Source organism: Camellia sinensis, chromosome 14, assembly GCF_055761805.1.
Source record: "Camellia sinensis isolate YWXY chromosome 14, ASM5576180v1, whole genome shotgun sequence".
NCBI classification, from domain to species: Eukaryota; Viridiplantae; Streptophyta; class Magnoliopsida; order Ericales; family Theaceae; genus Camellia; species Camellia sinensis.
Window position 1 is genome coordinate 17,603,793 of NC_138974.1, and position 14,419 is coordinate 17,618,211.

The following is a 14,419-nucleotide window of genomic DNA, read 5'->3' on the forward strand; positions in this document are numbered from 1 at the left end:
TTTTGCAAACGATATTGTGCTAGTAAATGAGACTAGAGAAGGAGTTAACGTAAAATTGGAGATTTGGAGAAAAGCTCTTGAATCTAAAGGATTCCGGATAAGCAGAACTAAGACAGAGTACATGGAGTGTAAATTTAGTAACAGTAACAGTAACAATGAAAGTAGAGGAGAATTGAAGATTGAGAACCAATAACTACCTAAGAGTGAACATTTTTGTTATTTAGGGTCAATTATCACAACAGCGGGGGAGATTGATGCGGATGTGGCCCATAGGATTAAGGTGAGATGGTGTAAATGGAGAAGTGCACCTTGGGTACTGTGCGATAAACGAATACCTACTAGACTAAAAGGTAAGTTCTATAGAATGCTATTAGACCAGCGATGTTGTATGGGATGGAGTGTTGGGCAACCAAGAAACAATATGTAGGATAAGATGAGTGTGACTGAGATGAGGATGCTCAGGTAGATGTGTGGCAAGACTAGACAAGACAGAATTAGGAATGAGTGTATTCGGGAATGGGTAGGAGTAGCACCAATAGAAGATAAATTGAAAGAGAATCGATTGAGATGGTTTGGTCACATTCAATGGAGACCAATAGAGGCTGTAGTGAAGAGATGCGATAATATAACGGTAGATGAGAGTGTCAGGGGACGTGATAGGCCTAGATTAACGTTGGTTAGTGTTGTAAATAGAGATATGGATCTACTTAATTTGACTAACAAAATGACCTTTGATTGGGCCGCGTGGAGAAGAATGATTCATGTAACCGACTCTATTTGATGGGACTTAAAGTTTGGTTTGGTCTTACATTTTAAAAAATAAATAAATAAAAACAATACTTATATTAAATAGGAAAGACTATGATACACCCCCTCAAGAAGTGTGTGCCATATGCACCTTATAACTAAAAAATTTTTACCAAATATTACGTAAGGTATAATTAAATATCTAACGAGTTATAACTTAAAAAAGAAAATTAATCACAATTAAAAAAGAGAATTAATCATAATTAAAAGTGCACATGTATAACTCTTTCGTGTGCATAGTAGGATTTTTCATATTAAAGATTCAAACCTCTAATTATAGGTGCCACCAGTGGTCTAACTTACTATCACAATGTGTGTTGTGTCTTGTTTGTTTGTTTGTTTGTTTGTTTTTTTTTTTTTCTTTCCATCTGCACCTCACTATAGTGATGGACTCTAAGTCATTATATTGTTTCTAAAAATATAGATGAAAAAAAAAAAAACCCTGTCCTAAGGGCCCAAACTGGAAAAAGAAGGGGTTTTTCTGTCTTGAGATCCAAGAAAAGTTATATACTTGTTCACATTCAGTACATTCAGTGTTGTTGATGATATATACAAAAATAGCAGAAATCAGAAGGCATTTTTAGCTGTACTAGAAGGAGAGGGAAGGAAGAATGAGCAGCATAGGAACAGGTTACGATCTCTCAGTCACCACTTTCTCTCCCGATGGCCGCGTTTTCCAGATCGAATACGCTGCCAAAGCTGTCGATAACAGTGGGTCTGTCCCCTCTCTCTCTCTCTCTCTCTCTCACTATGTATGTATATCTGTATGTATTGGATTCACGCTTCTATATCGTAATTGTTTGCTTTTGTTTGACAGGACTGTTATCGGCATCAAATGCAAGGATGGAATTGTCTTGGTAACTCTCTTTCTCTCTCTCTTCCAAATTTGTGTTCCTTGTTTTAGGGTTTATATATATATATACGTACATACTAGAGATGGAGAAGAGAAAAACTGAGAAGTTATCAAAACTTGAAATTGAAATCAAAATCTAAACTAGTTATATATAGGTAATTGCACAGGGATAATTTAGGAATAAAACAGAGAAATGTTTGTGCTAATATAATAGAAGATTATATATATATATATATGTATGTATGTATGTGTGTGTGTGTAATTGTAATTTGTTGATTATATGAACTCTGTGGCACATTTCAGGGTGTGGAGAAGCTCATAGAATCAAAGATGATGCTACCTGGTTCCAATCGCAGAATTCATGCCGTTCATCGTCATTCTGGCATGGTAAGTCTTTTCTTCCTGTTGTATAAGTTTACATCTACATGTAATTATCAAAAAAAATGTTGCTACTATTCTGTATCTGTTTGTTTTCCTGGAATATGGGGAAAATGACATGAAAATTTTGGATTTTTCCAATTTCTCCATCCACTTCCATCTCTTTTTTTTATGAGGCCATCAAGAGGATTAGCTTGTCTTTTATTCAATAGTAATATCGGAAGTTGAAAGTTCTATTTTAATATCAATTTCTAGGGCCACTAAGGCTATGTTTTGATCATGGATTTGGGTAGGTATTTGGAAAGGGAAGGCAATAGGTGAGGGATGTAAATGAAATATGAGCTAAATTTTTTCTCGCTTTTTCCTTTTTCTTTCCAAGTCTTTACCCAAATCCATGATCCAAACACCGCATAAATGTATTGGATTGGTTATATTTTTCCCCCGTAACTCAAAACCCACGTATCAAAGAAAAAACAAGTAGTAATGTAATGGGTGCATTTGTTTCTTATAATCATTTTCATTCCTCTATACAATGCTAGCTCTTTTTTGAGATATTTATATTAGTTTGATTCTTATTTTTAGACTACTGTATTTGTGTTTTCCCTGTCAGATAATTGCACAAGAATATGTTGCAATGCTACTTTAAGAAAAGATAATAATGACAGAAAAAATCTTGAGTTATTAGGAGCTCTTTCCTAGCCCTATTTGAAGGGTATCTTCTCCTCATATTTTGTGGTGAGACTCTGCAGCCTGATTACATAGAGGACTATTAGGATCAACTTAGTTCCATTCAATTAGCCAATCTTTTGTTGATAATATTCCTTGACATAAAAGCCATATAGGATGAATGCACACTTGAGGATGTTTTGTTTGAGCTAGACTAAGCTGTACCGGGGAACTGGATTCTGTTTATTTCTAGTGGCTTCCCAAGTTGTTTTTATCTAATACATTTCATTTGCCAAGAGGATTCAAATTACCTTGTCAAGTCTAGACAACTCAGCTTGCAGGGAAGTAGGTATATTTGCCATTATTTATTGTGTAGCTCTATTTCCTTGATCTTGGCCACTTCCAAGTTCCTTGTTGAGTGATGCTGCTACTTTTGTTTGTAAATATTTACTATATTATATACCACCCATTCCATTCATCATATCTCCAATACGAAGGACTAAGAGGGTGCCAATTATCCAGCCACAAAAATGTAGATTGTTCGTTTCCCACTTTATATTTTATGAGAGGCTGGCCTTCATTATTAAAAAATCTTTCTTATAGTAAATGAAGAGTTTGCAGGTATAGGCATACCTCGTAAATTGTGATGCTTTATTATATGACTATGGACCTATTTCACTATTTTTGCTAAGCTCCCACAGATGCCTTATTGTTATTGCTTTGTTCCATAATGTCGGAGATCTTATTCTAGACCACCATTTTTAGGAGTACTGTAGACGCGCCCGCGGAGGGGGGACCTCGCCTGCTACAGTTCGGACTCGCGATTTTGTTGTCGCGGTTCTTAATCTGAACCAAAGAGTCCAAATCTGGCAAATCATTTTAAGAAACAGATTTTTGAAAAGTAGTGCCAAACATGAACTGCTTTGCCAGATACAGAGTCGCCACCTAAATATTTTTAAAATGGGGAAATTTAGAAAACCCTGACTCGGTGCCGAAGACCACACGTCCGTCATCACCGGCGTTGTCTCGGCTCGGGAGCTTGGGTACGATCGGGGAAGGTCAGCTATGAGCACCCCCTTTCGCCCGGTCTGAAGACCGGCCTCTACTAATCATGATATCTGATTTTGAAAACGTTATGTGTTCTTATTCCATTTATTAGCCTAGAATTACTATGTTATGCGCGCAGCAAACAAGTATAGACTAGATTGCCTAATTTGGAAAGAAACATTGCATATCCGTTTGTTTTGAAAATACTTTGGAATTTGCTACTCGCAAGTAGGCTAAAACACGGATTTCAATGAGTTTTTCCAACTCAAACAATCCAACCTTCACCCACAGGCAATCAACTATCACATATTCAATTTTTGAATTGAAGTACAAATGCAGTTAGCGTGATGTACCGAGCCTAATGCATGTAATACGAATGCATGGATGCACACATGCATAGCATAAGGTATGCTAAAATAAACGTGCCCTAATCTACCATCATAAGCAGGTAAATAAAAGGGAAGAAAGAAGTGGGGTTGGAAGACATACATCACACACACGCACACTTATTACAGATTTGCCCTCACTCGGAGGGCCCAAATAAATATTACAGATTAATTAACTACGCAAGCTAATTAATATTACAAATTGCCTAATCAACTAAGCAAAATAACTTAAACTAAGAAAAACAGGAAAATCGCCTCGGGGAACGTGCCGCCATGCATAGGCTGCCTCTGTTTTCCTTCCTTCACTCCTCTGGAGGCTGTCAAAACCTCAGGACTGCATCCCTGGACGCTGGGGAGTGTCACCGGCTGAGTGGAATTACCACCGGCAGTGGTGTGTGGCCATCGGCACAAAATGAAGCTGTCGGCAGAGGAATTGTTGCCGGTCGGCACCTTACACTGCCGGTCGGCAGAGTGTTCCTGCAGAATCTGCAAATGACAGCAACAGAGGGCAAGGCAAAGCATGGCAACACAATTCAAGGCATATATGCACCAACCATGTCCCTTATCATGATAATGACTCAAAGGGGCATGTGCCTCGATTCTCGGACCACCAATCACGCATTTCCATGCATGATGGCCCAAAGAACCAAGTATGCAACTTTGATTTCAAATGCATGCAAACGAAATCAAACAAACAAGGCCCAATTCCTATCATCAAGTCAAGGAACAAGGCATGCATGCAAGATGCAATGCAACCTAAGGATGCAAGCTAAGGGTGCAACATGGCATGGCAACAAACTTATGCAAGCATGCAAACAAACATGAAGCAATGCTAACCAATGCAAAAGTGGTCTAAAGCATGATTTTAGGCAGCTCCAATAAGGCCTAAAACAAGGGCCAAAGTGCTATAATGAGGGACCAAATACACATGCACACATACACATGTTGAAAGGCCAACACTTAGGCACAAATTGAACAACCCTCAAACACATTTGAAAGGGGGAATCATGGACTAATTAGCATGCAACATAAGCATTGAAATCATGCTAAAACATGGTGCCAAACCAAGCAATAAATCAAGCCAATCATGCATCAAATGGCCTAAGTGCTCAAAACAAACCAATGGAGCATTGGACTACACTTAGCAAGACCAAACATGGCATGAAATCGTTGACCCAAAACAGAGTGTTAGGACATTAATACAAGGCCTAAGGACCACTTAGATGGCATCTAAATGATTCAAAAACAAAGGCATGCATAAACACCAAAACATGGAGCATGAGATGACAACCTTACAAGGCATTAAAGGGACATCAAATGCGAGCTCTCAAGCATACAATAAGGTCTGAAATGGCATGGTGGATGGTCCCAAATCACCAAAACAATGCAAGGATAGCATGCTATACATTCACATACTTAAGGCCAACAAGCCGGAATGCAAAGGGGCTATATGATGCATGCCAAATTCGACCCAAACAACCTAGGACAGACCTAGAACATGGCAAAACATGCACAAAATCTTCACAAGACTAAGCCTAAAACATGCTCCAACAAAGGCTAACAACCTAAGGCACATTGAGACAATAACATGGCATTACAAGGCAACTATGCTAAGCATGCATGGAGTACCAAAACCAAGTAAAAACAGAGGCATAACATGACATATTAAGCATAAAAAGCAGCCAAGTCATGGTCAATACACCCTCAAACATAATGCTCTCTCAAGAGGTCAAAACATGCCCTTTTCAAGGACAACAAGGAGAGGGGGTGGCCCTCTCCTTCTTGGGACTTCAAGGCATCATCTTCACCACTGAAATCCCTCAAGATTTCAGTGGTGAAGAGACCCCAACACCAAAATCCCGGAGCTAGCACAAAAGGGTACAAAATGAGGCCTTTTAAGGCCTAAGGGTGTTCAAACTTACCCAAACCACAAACCACTCTTAACAAACAATCAAGAGGACTAAGAAACAGAACTTTTTTGTGTTATACAATAAGCACGAAAATAGCTCTAAGATAGGTAGAAAATCAATGCAAAAATGGGGAAAAAGGAGACTAGGTTCTTACCCTTGAAGACCCCTTCACAAATGGTGTTCCAATGGCCTCCTTTAGCTTGAATCCAACACCAAAACTTCAAAATCAGTCCCTTAGAACCTCAGTTCCAAGAGGAAGGTGAAACACTAGGTGTTTGTGTGCAATAGTAAGACACAAAACGCCTAGAGCACAAAAGAGAGGGAAAGAGATATAGGAAGTGTATCTAACTCAAACCCTAAAACCAGAGCTTAACAATGGCTGTCTAGCTCTCAAAATATCTTAAGTCTCTCCTTTTTTAGCCAAGAGACCCATCCTCTCTCTATATGGCACTTCTTGTCTTGTAAAGCTTACAAGACAAGCTTCATAAGAGGGAGATCCCTCCATACACGTGTATGGAGGGGAGCAAAAGTAAGACAGCTGTCTTAAAATATCTGCAAAAGCAGATGCACAGTAATCGGCCGGCCAAAAATGCCATCTTGGCCAAAAAGAGTGCCGACCGGCACTAAAAAGTGCCGACCAGCAAAAAACTATGCCGACCGGCAAACTACAGTGCCGGTGGAGGCAAAAACCAGCCGGTGGCCTCTAGCCACTACCGGTGGTGGGTGGGGATGGTCTACAAGCCCTACCCTGCCTCTCCAAGGCAAAACACAAGTGTTTGGTGTGAAACCAGACACTAGACAGTCGAGTTCGGAGATTCTGAGACAAGGCGCGTGGCCGAGATCTCCGGGAACTCCAAACGAACACAAACATGGATGATCACCGAGTGTTCAAACGGTGACGTCCAAGTCTTGAGGACGGTCAAAAATGGGGTGTCTACAAGTACACACTGTCTTTCATTGGACTTTTGCCCCTGAATGTTTTAACTCAGTTCAGTACCAGTCCACAGAAAGCTTTGAAGTTCTGAAGCTCACGAGACCCTCCCCTTATATGATATGACATAGTATCTGTTAACTATTTTTAATTAAATTTTTTCTTGCAACAATGTTAATTTACTATTCTTAGCTATTATCTGTTCTTTTGATGATTTTCTTCATGTGTGTATTTGATTTCAGCCATGTGTTCATTATTTATTTTGTTGCCATAGCTTTAAGCCCACCTTTTGCAATGTATCATCAATTGCAGGCAGTTGCCGGTTTAGCAGCAGATGGGAGGCAAATTGTTGCACGAGCAAAGTCTGAAGCAACAAATTATGAAAGGTTTGCATGAACGATGACTTGAGCTGTAAAGAATATTCAATATAATATATTTTTTAGCTTTTTTATGTGAAAGCCAAGATACCTGCTCAATTTCAGCTTCAATTATAATGAAAACTGCTCACATGGGAACTCGGTTACATTTTTGGAGGTTTAGTTAGAACTATAGCGTTGAGTTGATGTTTTATTCCAAACTTAATTTCAATGTTTTACTTATTCAAAAAAAAAAGTCATTCGAGTTTCCTTACTAAAAAATGAAAGATAGATATAAGCTAAAATGTGGAGTTGTAATTTGGTTTTAATAATTATGAAGGGGATATTAATGTAAAAATTCAAACTATGCCAATCCTAAAAAAAAAAAAAAAAGGAAAGTAGAAGATCTATTACCCCATTGTTGTCCAGCTTACACAATCAATGAGAAAGCATAGAGAAAAGGGGCAGATCTTTGTATGATATTTATTGAATTAGAAAAAGCATATGATAAGGCTATTAGAAAGATGATATGGAGGGTTTTTGAGTAATAGGAGTATCGGATTCTATGTTTGTAAGAGAAATTTTATTAACAAAAATGCCTTAAGAAGGCAAACCCTGTACAAAAAGACAACGCGTAAAAGCTATACATCCGCTGACATATACAAATCTTCTCTCAACTGCACAAAAGAATATCGAGAGAGGACATTCAAATTTTATAGTTTATAGGACTACTATAAGGCCTACTACACTGTATGGTACAGATTAGTGGGTGATTAAGAAACTTGTTCGAAAAATGAGCTTAGTTGAAATGAGAATTTTGAGATGGGTGAGTGGTGTTGTAAGAAAAGATAGAATAAGAAACGAATACATTAGGGGAAAGTTGAACTAGCAATAACTGAGATAAAATGGAAAAAACTTGTATGCCATGTGTAATGTAGATTTAAGTAATGTGTCTGTAGTTAGGATCAAAGTTATTAAAGTCAAAAGAGTTATGCAAGGCATTTTACTGCTCATGAGTTGAGGCATAAACCTCAAGGCATTAAAGTGTAAGCATTTCAAATTTCAAAATTTTATATTTGGTAAAAAAAAAAAAAAAAAATGAAAAATCTTAAAAATTAAATATATATGTGTATTGTACATATGCTTTTCTCCTCAAGGCGTCAAATGTTTCACTGCTGAAAGAAAGCTTGCCATCATTGAATGTAAAAGCGACATTCTTAGTTTTAGCTATCGAGCTTTTTCTTTTGCTTAAGCTTTAGCTTTGTGTTTTTTCTTGGTTGGTCATTTGTTTGATTTTTTCCTATGGAATATAGTTACAAAAGAGGATCTTTCTTTTTATTTTTTTGGTTTAAACCATGTATTAGACTAAATTTAACAACAGCCTAAGACAAGCTTTCCATAAGTGTGCTCTCATATGTTTATGTGCAAAAGGCGTACAAGGTGCATGCCTCAGATTGTGACGCACAAGCCTTTCAAGAGTGTCACCTAAAAATCAAAGCCTCGATGCGTTTTTCATTTGCCTTGCCTCAAAATGAGCCTCAATAAAGCCTTTTAGAACTTTGTAAGGATGAGCGATTTGATTCACATTTAGGGTAAAAAAAAGTGGAGAAAGTCTAGGGAGAACATGAGATAAGATGATTGAGAAGGACATGATTATGACTTATTTAAGGATATAACTTCTAATAGATGCACCTGTAAGAAATGGATCCTTGTGGCCTACCCAATTAATTGGAACAAATCTTGTAAAATTCAGTTATGTTAAGATGGATGAAGTGATAATTATAAGTAAATTTAGAATAAGAAACCAATGCATTGGTGGTGAGTTTGAAATGGCATTACTTGAGGATGGATTGAGGGAAGTGAAAGTCATTTGAGATGGTTTAGCCATGTGCAAGGTAAATGTACTAACATGCCAATGAGAAGTGATTTCGTAACCATTAGATAATGGTGCCACACATTGAGCAAGGATTTTGAATGAGTGCATCTAACCCAATTGTACTGATGCAGTTAATTTACTTAGAATAAGTATTTTGGACATTGGAGGTTTTGTCTTCTTTGTTGAGAGTTTTATGTGTTTTGTCCTCTTTATTGAGAGTTTTATGCTTTGTCTTTTTTATTGAGAGTTTTGTGTGTTTTGTCATCCTACCTCTTTCCTTCTAAGAAACAAGCTTCCTACTCAAAAATACATTTTGCTTTTATATGCATCTGTTAGGTGTAGGTGGCCTTTTCTATTTATATATATTTTTCTGGTTTTTTTCACTCAAGTTTTTTTTACATGTTCTATTGTATCGGGGTCTTTTTTGGTTTTCTTTTGTTTTTGTATTTTAAATTTTTTTGACTGTTATGTTATTAACGAACCCTTATGGATGTTGCTCTTTTTAGCCTCTATTTTAATGAAGTTTTTCTTTTAATTTGTATTGATAGCACTTGAAATTTGAGGTATGAAGTTGAGAGTAAATATGTATCATGAAATATCATTTCAATTAAGTTTTACAACTGTTGATTTTATTTTTTCCCTCTCTTTCTTCATGTTAAACTGGAAATAGAACTTGTTGGTTTAAGTCTATATCAAGTGACCCAAACTACAGTTTAACATAACTATTTTCTGCATTTGTATGTAACTTTCAGTGAGAAATTTGTATTGTTCTTGTTTTGCAGTGTCTATGGTGAACCTATTCCTACGAAGGAACTTGCCGAGCGTGTTGCTAGTTATGTTCATCTATGCACCCTCTATTGGTGGCTCAGGTAAGGGGAGCTATAGTTTTAACAATGTTTATTAGTGGGCATCTCAATGTTTTAAAAAGCTCTAGGCACATTGAGGCGCTAAGGTCTCGTGGAGCCTAAGCGTGAGGCACAAGTTGCAGAAGATAAGTAAAATTTTAATATAGGCAAAGTTTTAAACATAAGCAAATATTTTTAAAATTTCAAATACATAGAACAACATTCAATATTCCAAAAACCATAAAAATGACATTCAGCATTCCAAAAATTTCTCAAAAATAACATTCAACCTTAGTTTATCCAATACTATATGTCTTCCTTCAATTTATTGACGTGATACTCTCTTTTTTTAGATAAGGAACTTGCACCATATAATGCCTTAGTGGTTTTAATTTTAAATCGGGACCAAATTGCCTTACAGCTTCTGTTGGCCCGAAACTGTCATAATTCACTATATTGAAAGGAATCCCAATGTCATATATCCATTTTGTAGTCTCAGAGCTTTTGCTCAATGCCAAGGCTTTTTTTAATATGAAAATTAGGGCTCAAAGCATGTGTTTACATTTTGTATAAAAGGGGTTGTGATTCCTTGTGGCTTCACACACAAAGAATAAGGATGTAGCCAAAATTTAAATGAAGCGCATGAAGCGTGCCTCTTGTACCTAAGCCTAAGGCATGCACCTCATATGCGCTATGCCTTTCCTACAGTGCCTCACTTCAAGCTATCTGAGGTGCCTCAGGTGCACCTCGGTGTGCCTTGCGCCTAAGCATTAGTCGCATGCTTAGGTGCGCCTTTTAAGACACTGGGGCATCCATTTTTTATTTTTCTCTACATTCCTCGGTTTTCCTTGAAAAAAAAATTATGTTTGGTGTCACAGACCTTTTGGATGTGGAGTAATTCTTGGAGGTTACGACAGAGAAGGACCACAACTATACATGATTGAACCTTCTGGTATTTCATATGTGAGTTGGTTTTTCTCCTGAGTTGCTAGCTTACATATTTGTCTTTTCACGTGCTTCCTTCATTTGCAGATATAGCAACTCTTGTTCTTGGCTACTTTTTTTCTTATGTCGTTTGGATATTTTCTAATTTCATATGTTGGCTAAAAATTTCGTGATAGAGGTACTTTGGTGCTGCAATTGGGAAAGGAAAGCAGGCTGCTAAAACGTGAGTCAATCACAAGTTATTATATGTTGAGTAATCTCATTTCTCCTTTAGTACAACATAAATTTTATTGTGATATTGTGATGCATTGAGAATCTATCTCACTGCATGGGGTGGTCAAAATTATATCGTTAAGGCATACTTAGGGTTGCTTTGGGAACTAGCTATTTAGTTGACTTTTTAGCTTTTTACGAAAAGACATGCAGAAAAGTAGAGAGATAGTTGACTTTTTGTGAATTTTTGACTTTTTGGCTGTTTTAGTTGGTTCCCAAACTTGGCCTTATATTAATTATTCCGACCACTGTACAATGAAAAATGCTAGGATTGATGCTATTTTCTCAAGTATCAAATATAATATGGACTGGGCATTGATTTTTATGGTCTAAATATTCTTTGCCTTGTCATTTTTTTGGTAAGATGACTTGTTCTTATTATTGTTAGATGCACGAAACAAATAAAAAAGATAAAGAAAGTATGTGCAATTAAACCATCCATGCTCACCAGTGAAATATTAAAATATCATGATTTTTGTAAAAAATAATTTTGCCTAAATATTTCATGTTAAATTCGAAATTTTGGTACATTTTCCCTAAAATCTTGAGCTTTCCAACTTCCAAAGGAGAAAAAAATTGTAGCTTATAATGGAAAATTGCATATGCATAAATGCATGTATTTACTTCTGAGTTTGTAAAATTTACTATCCATGGCAAAGTGTCCTTGAGCAGCTAAACTTATGAGTTGAAGTCTTACAACATGAGTTAGTTACTAATAATATCTAGAGGGTGGGCCTTGTGCAGCAGTAAGGTTGTGACTGGGGTGGGGCATCACGGGTTCCAACAAGCAATAGTCACATGCAGGGGTAAGAGTCTTAAGACTCTGCATACATCTGACCCTTCTCAGACCTTGCAGTGGCGGAGCCCGATGCACTGGGCTGCCCAGTTACCACTCAGATCTGTTGCTTCCATGTGAAGCCAGATGAAGACAATTTGTGGGTTGTATGTGTTAGATTTGCGAGAGAAAAGAAAGAAAGATTTTATTGATATTGATCACTAGCTATTACAATAAGAGGCCAATTTATAAGGTTATAATAAATTGTTAACCAAGAAAGCCTAGAGTGTTGATCAAGTAACCTAAAGAAATAGGAGAAACTAGGAAAACATAAAATTTTTGAAAAATTCTTTAATAGTAATTAGTTCAACCTCATATCGCTGATGTATTTGTTTTACTTTTCTATTGATTGCACTTCTCATATACTAACTTGTTTATGCAATGTTGCTTTTGTTTAAATGTATTGCACAAACAGTGAAATTGAAAAGTTGAAGCTTTCAGATATGACCTGCAGGGAAGGTGTTATTGAAATAGCCAAGATGTGAGTGATTTCTCTTTTTAATGCATACTTTTTTCTCTCCAAACAGCAACTTTTGAAAGTCAAACCCAAACTAACATTTTCCTTCCAGGTATCCTAGAAACTCTCTCCAATAGATGGTCATGAGAATCTATTGGAAAAGGTCAAATGTGGTAGGTAGGATCTTTGCTATAAGAGACTAGAAAGCATGGAAATGTGTTATACATGCTGGAGTTAATTAGCCAGCTTGCAAAAAACTCGAACACTTGAATATCACTGTACAACCTGGACTTATTGTTAGCTGCAGTGCAACAGATATATTGACACCTCTGTCACATGGGATGCTAAACATGACTAATTCACAATAACAGATAACTTGCATGCATTATCTGCAATTTTTTTTTTTCAAATTCATAATGTAGAACTGTGCAAAAGTGGATTTTTATGAGTGGAAGAACATCTTGTTCAATCTTAGTTAAGTTTTGTCTGGACCGATTCACATGTCTATGCACATATTATTCTTCAGTTATTTAAATGTTCATTCCAATTTTGGCAGCATTTATAAGGTACATGATGAAGCTAAGGATAAAGCCTTTGAATTGGAAATGAGTTGGGTCTGTGATGAGTCAAAGCGCCAACATGAGAAGGTAATCCCACATCCCACCGTCACTAGGAAAAAATATTAAGTGTAATAGTGTCACCATCTTATCTGGTATCACCGACCAATAATAAATCACAAAGGGACTAAGTGGACAAGCTTTGTCTCCAACTAACCCAACATTGTTGTGATCCCTACAGCAAATCAAAAATGGCTCATTAGATGGTGATAACACCGTCACATCCAATATTTACTCACTCGCTAGATGGATCAAAAGCACAGATATGCCGACACAACAATTTTCAAACAATATAAGATATATATGACTTCTACAATCGTGGAGCATCTTTCTACGGAAAAATCACTTTTTTTGTAACATTTTTTCTATTATATAAATCGTACACCCCATTTGGGGTGTGAACATAAGTCACATTTTTTTTTTTTTTTCTTCTTCCTGAAAATGTCCTCAACCTCCAATAACTGCCATATTTAATAACTGTTCGTACTCAACAAACTATCCAAAATTGCTAAGTGGTTTTCCTCATTTAAAAGATGTTAAAAACGATTTTACTCATTTATTAAACTGCCCAAAAATTTAAATGTATAATTGCAAACGCATCGTGTTTGCATCCGCTACTAGTTATATGTTTGGTATTTGTATGATTGTTGAGATGAAAAGTTGTTTTTGCTGTTTATTCTCAGGTACCAGGAGAGCTTTTGGAGGAAGCCAAGACTGCTGCGAAAGCCGCATTAGAGGAAATGGATGCTGATTGATGAACCCGTTCCCCTTCCTCTCACTTTCCTGTTTTCCTTTTTTGTATTTTACGTAGCTTATTGTCATTGTTCCAGATTCTCTAAACTTGCAGATGAGTATTGGTTTTTATACTGTTAAGTTTCTGTACCACTTTCTTAAGAAACTTTTTAATCTTGTATCTTTTGCAATTCAAATCTTGCAGAACGAAATATAACACCAGTGTATTGATTGACTATATGCTCGTCTTTTTGTGTCTGTTTATTTTTTCTTGTTAATTTTTTTCTTGTTCTTGTAGTCGTTGGTGTCTTGGACTTGTAACTTCGATATAGTTAGAACTATTATCTATTTATTTTTAAGCATCGTCTCTCTTTTTTACTTGAAACTGTCAAGTGTCAAATTGAGATACAAATCATAAATTGAAGTTTATGTCGTGAAATATTTGAATAAATAAAAAAAGATATGCAATTGGATTTGAATACGTATTACTTTATAGAAGAAGATA

At 36.5% G+C, this 14,419-nt stretch overlaps 1 protein-coding gene across 1 annotated transcript; it reads left to right on the forward strand.

Annotated features, from left to right (window-relative positions):
- The first annotated feature begins 1,104 nt into the window (after nt 1-1,104).
- Nucleotides 1,105-14,152, forward strand: LOC145807847 (proteasome subunit alpha type-3). Its single transcript, XM_082906816.1, has 10 exons — nt 1,105-1,522; nt 1,625-1,664; nt 1,964-2,047; nt 7,291-7,364; nt 9,993-10,079; nt 10,934-11,018; nt 11,177-11,223; nt 12,524-12,589; nt 13,122-13,212; nt 13,866-14,152. Exons 1-10 carry the CDS (start codon nt 1,419-1,421, stop codon nt 13,935-13,937), a joined length of 750 nt encoding a protein of 249 aa, XP_082762942.1. The 5' UTR covers nt 1,105-1,418; the 3' UTR covers nt 13,938-14,152.
- The last annotated feature ends 267 nt before the right edge of the window (nt 14,153-14,419 follow it).

Excerpts from the sequence above, each read along its gene's own strand:
- LOC145807847 (XM_082906816.1), top strand. The coding sequence starts at position 1,419 with ATGAGCAGCATAGGAACAGGTTACGATCTCTCAGTCACCACTTTCTCT. Across the intron at positions 2,048-7,290 it reads TTCATCGTCATTCTGGCATG|GCAGTTGCCGGTTTAGCAGC; the intron begins GTAAGTCTTTTC and ends CATCAATTGCAG. Across the intron at positions 11,019-11,176 it reads AACCTTCTGGTATTTCATAT|AGGTACTTTGGTGCTGCAAT; the intron begins GTGAGTTGGTTT and ends ATTTCGTGATAG.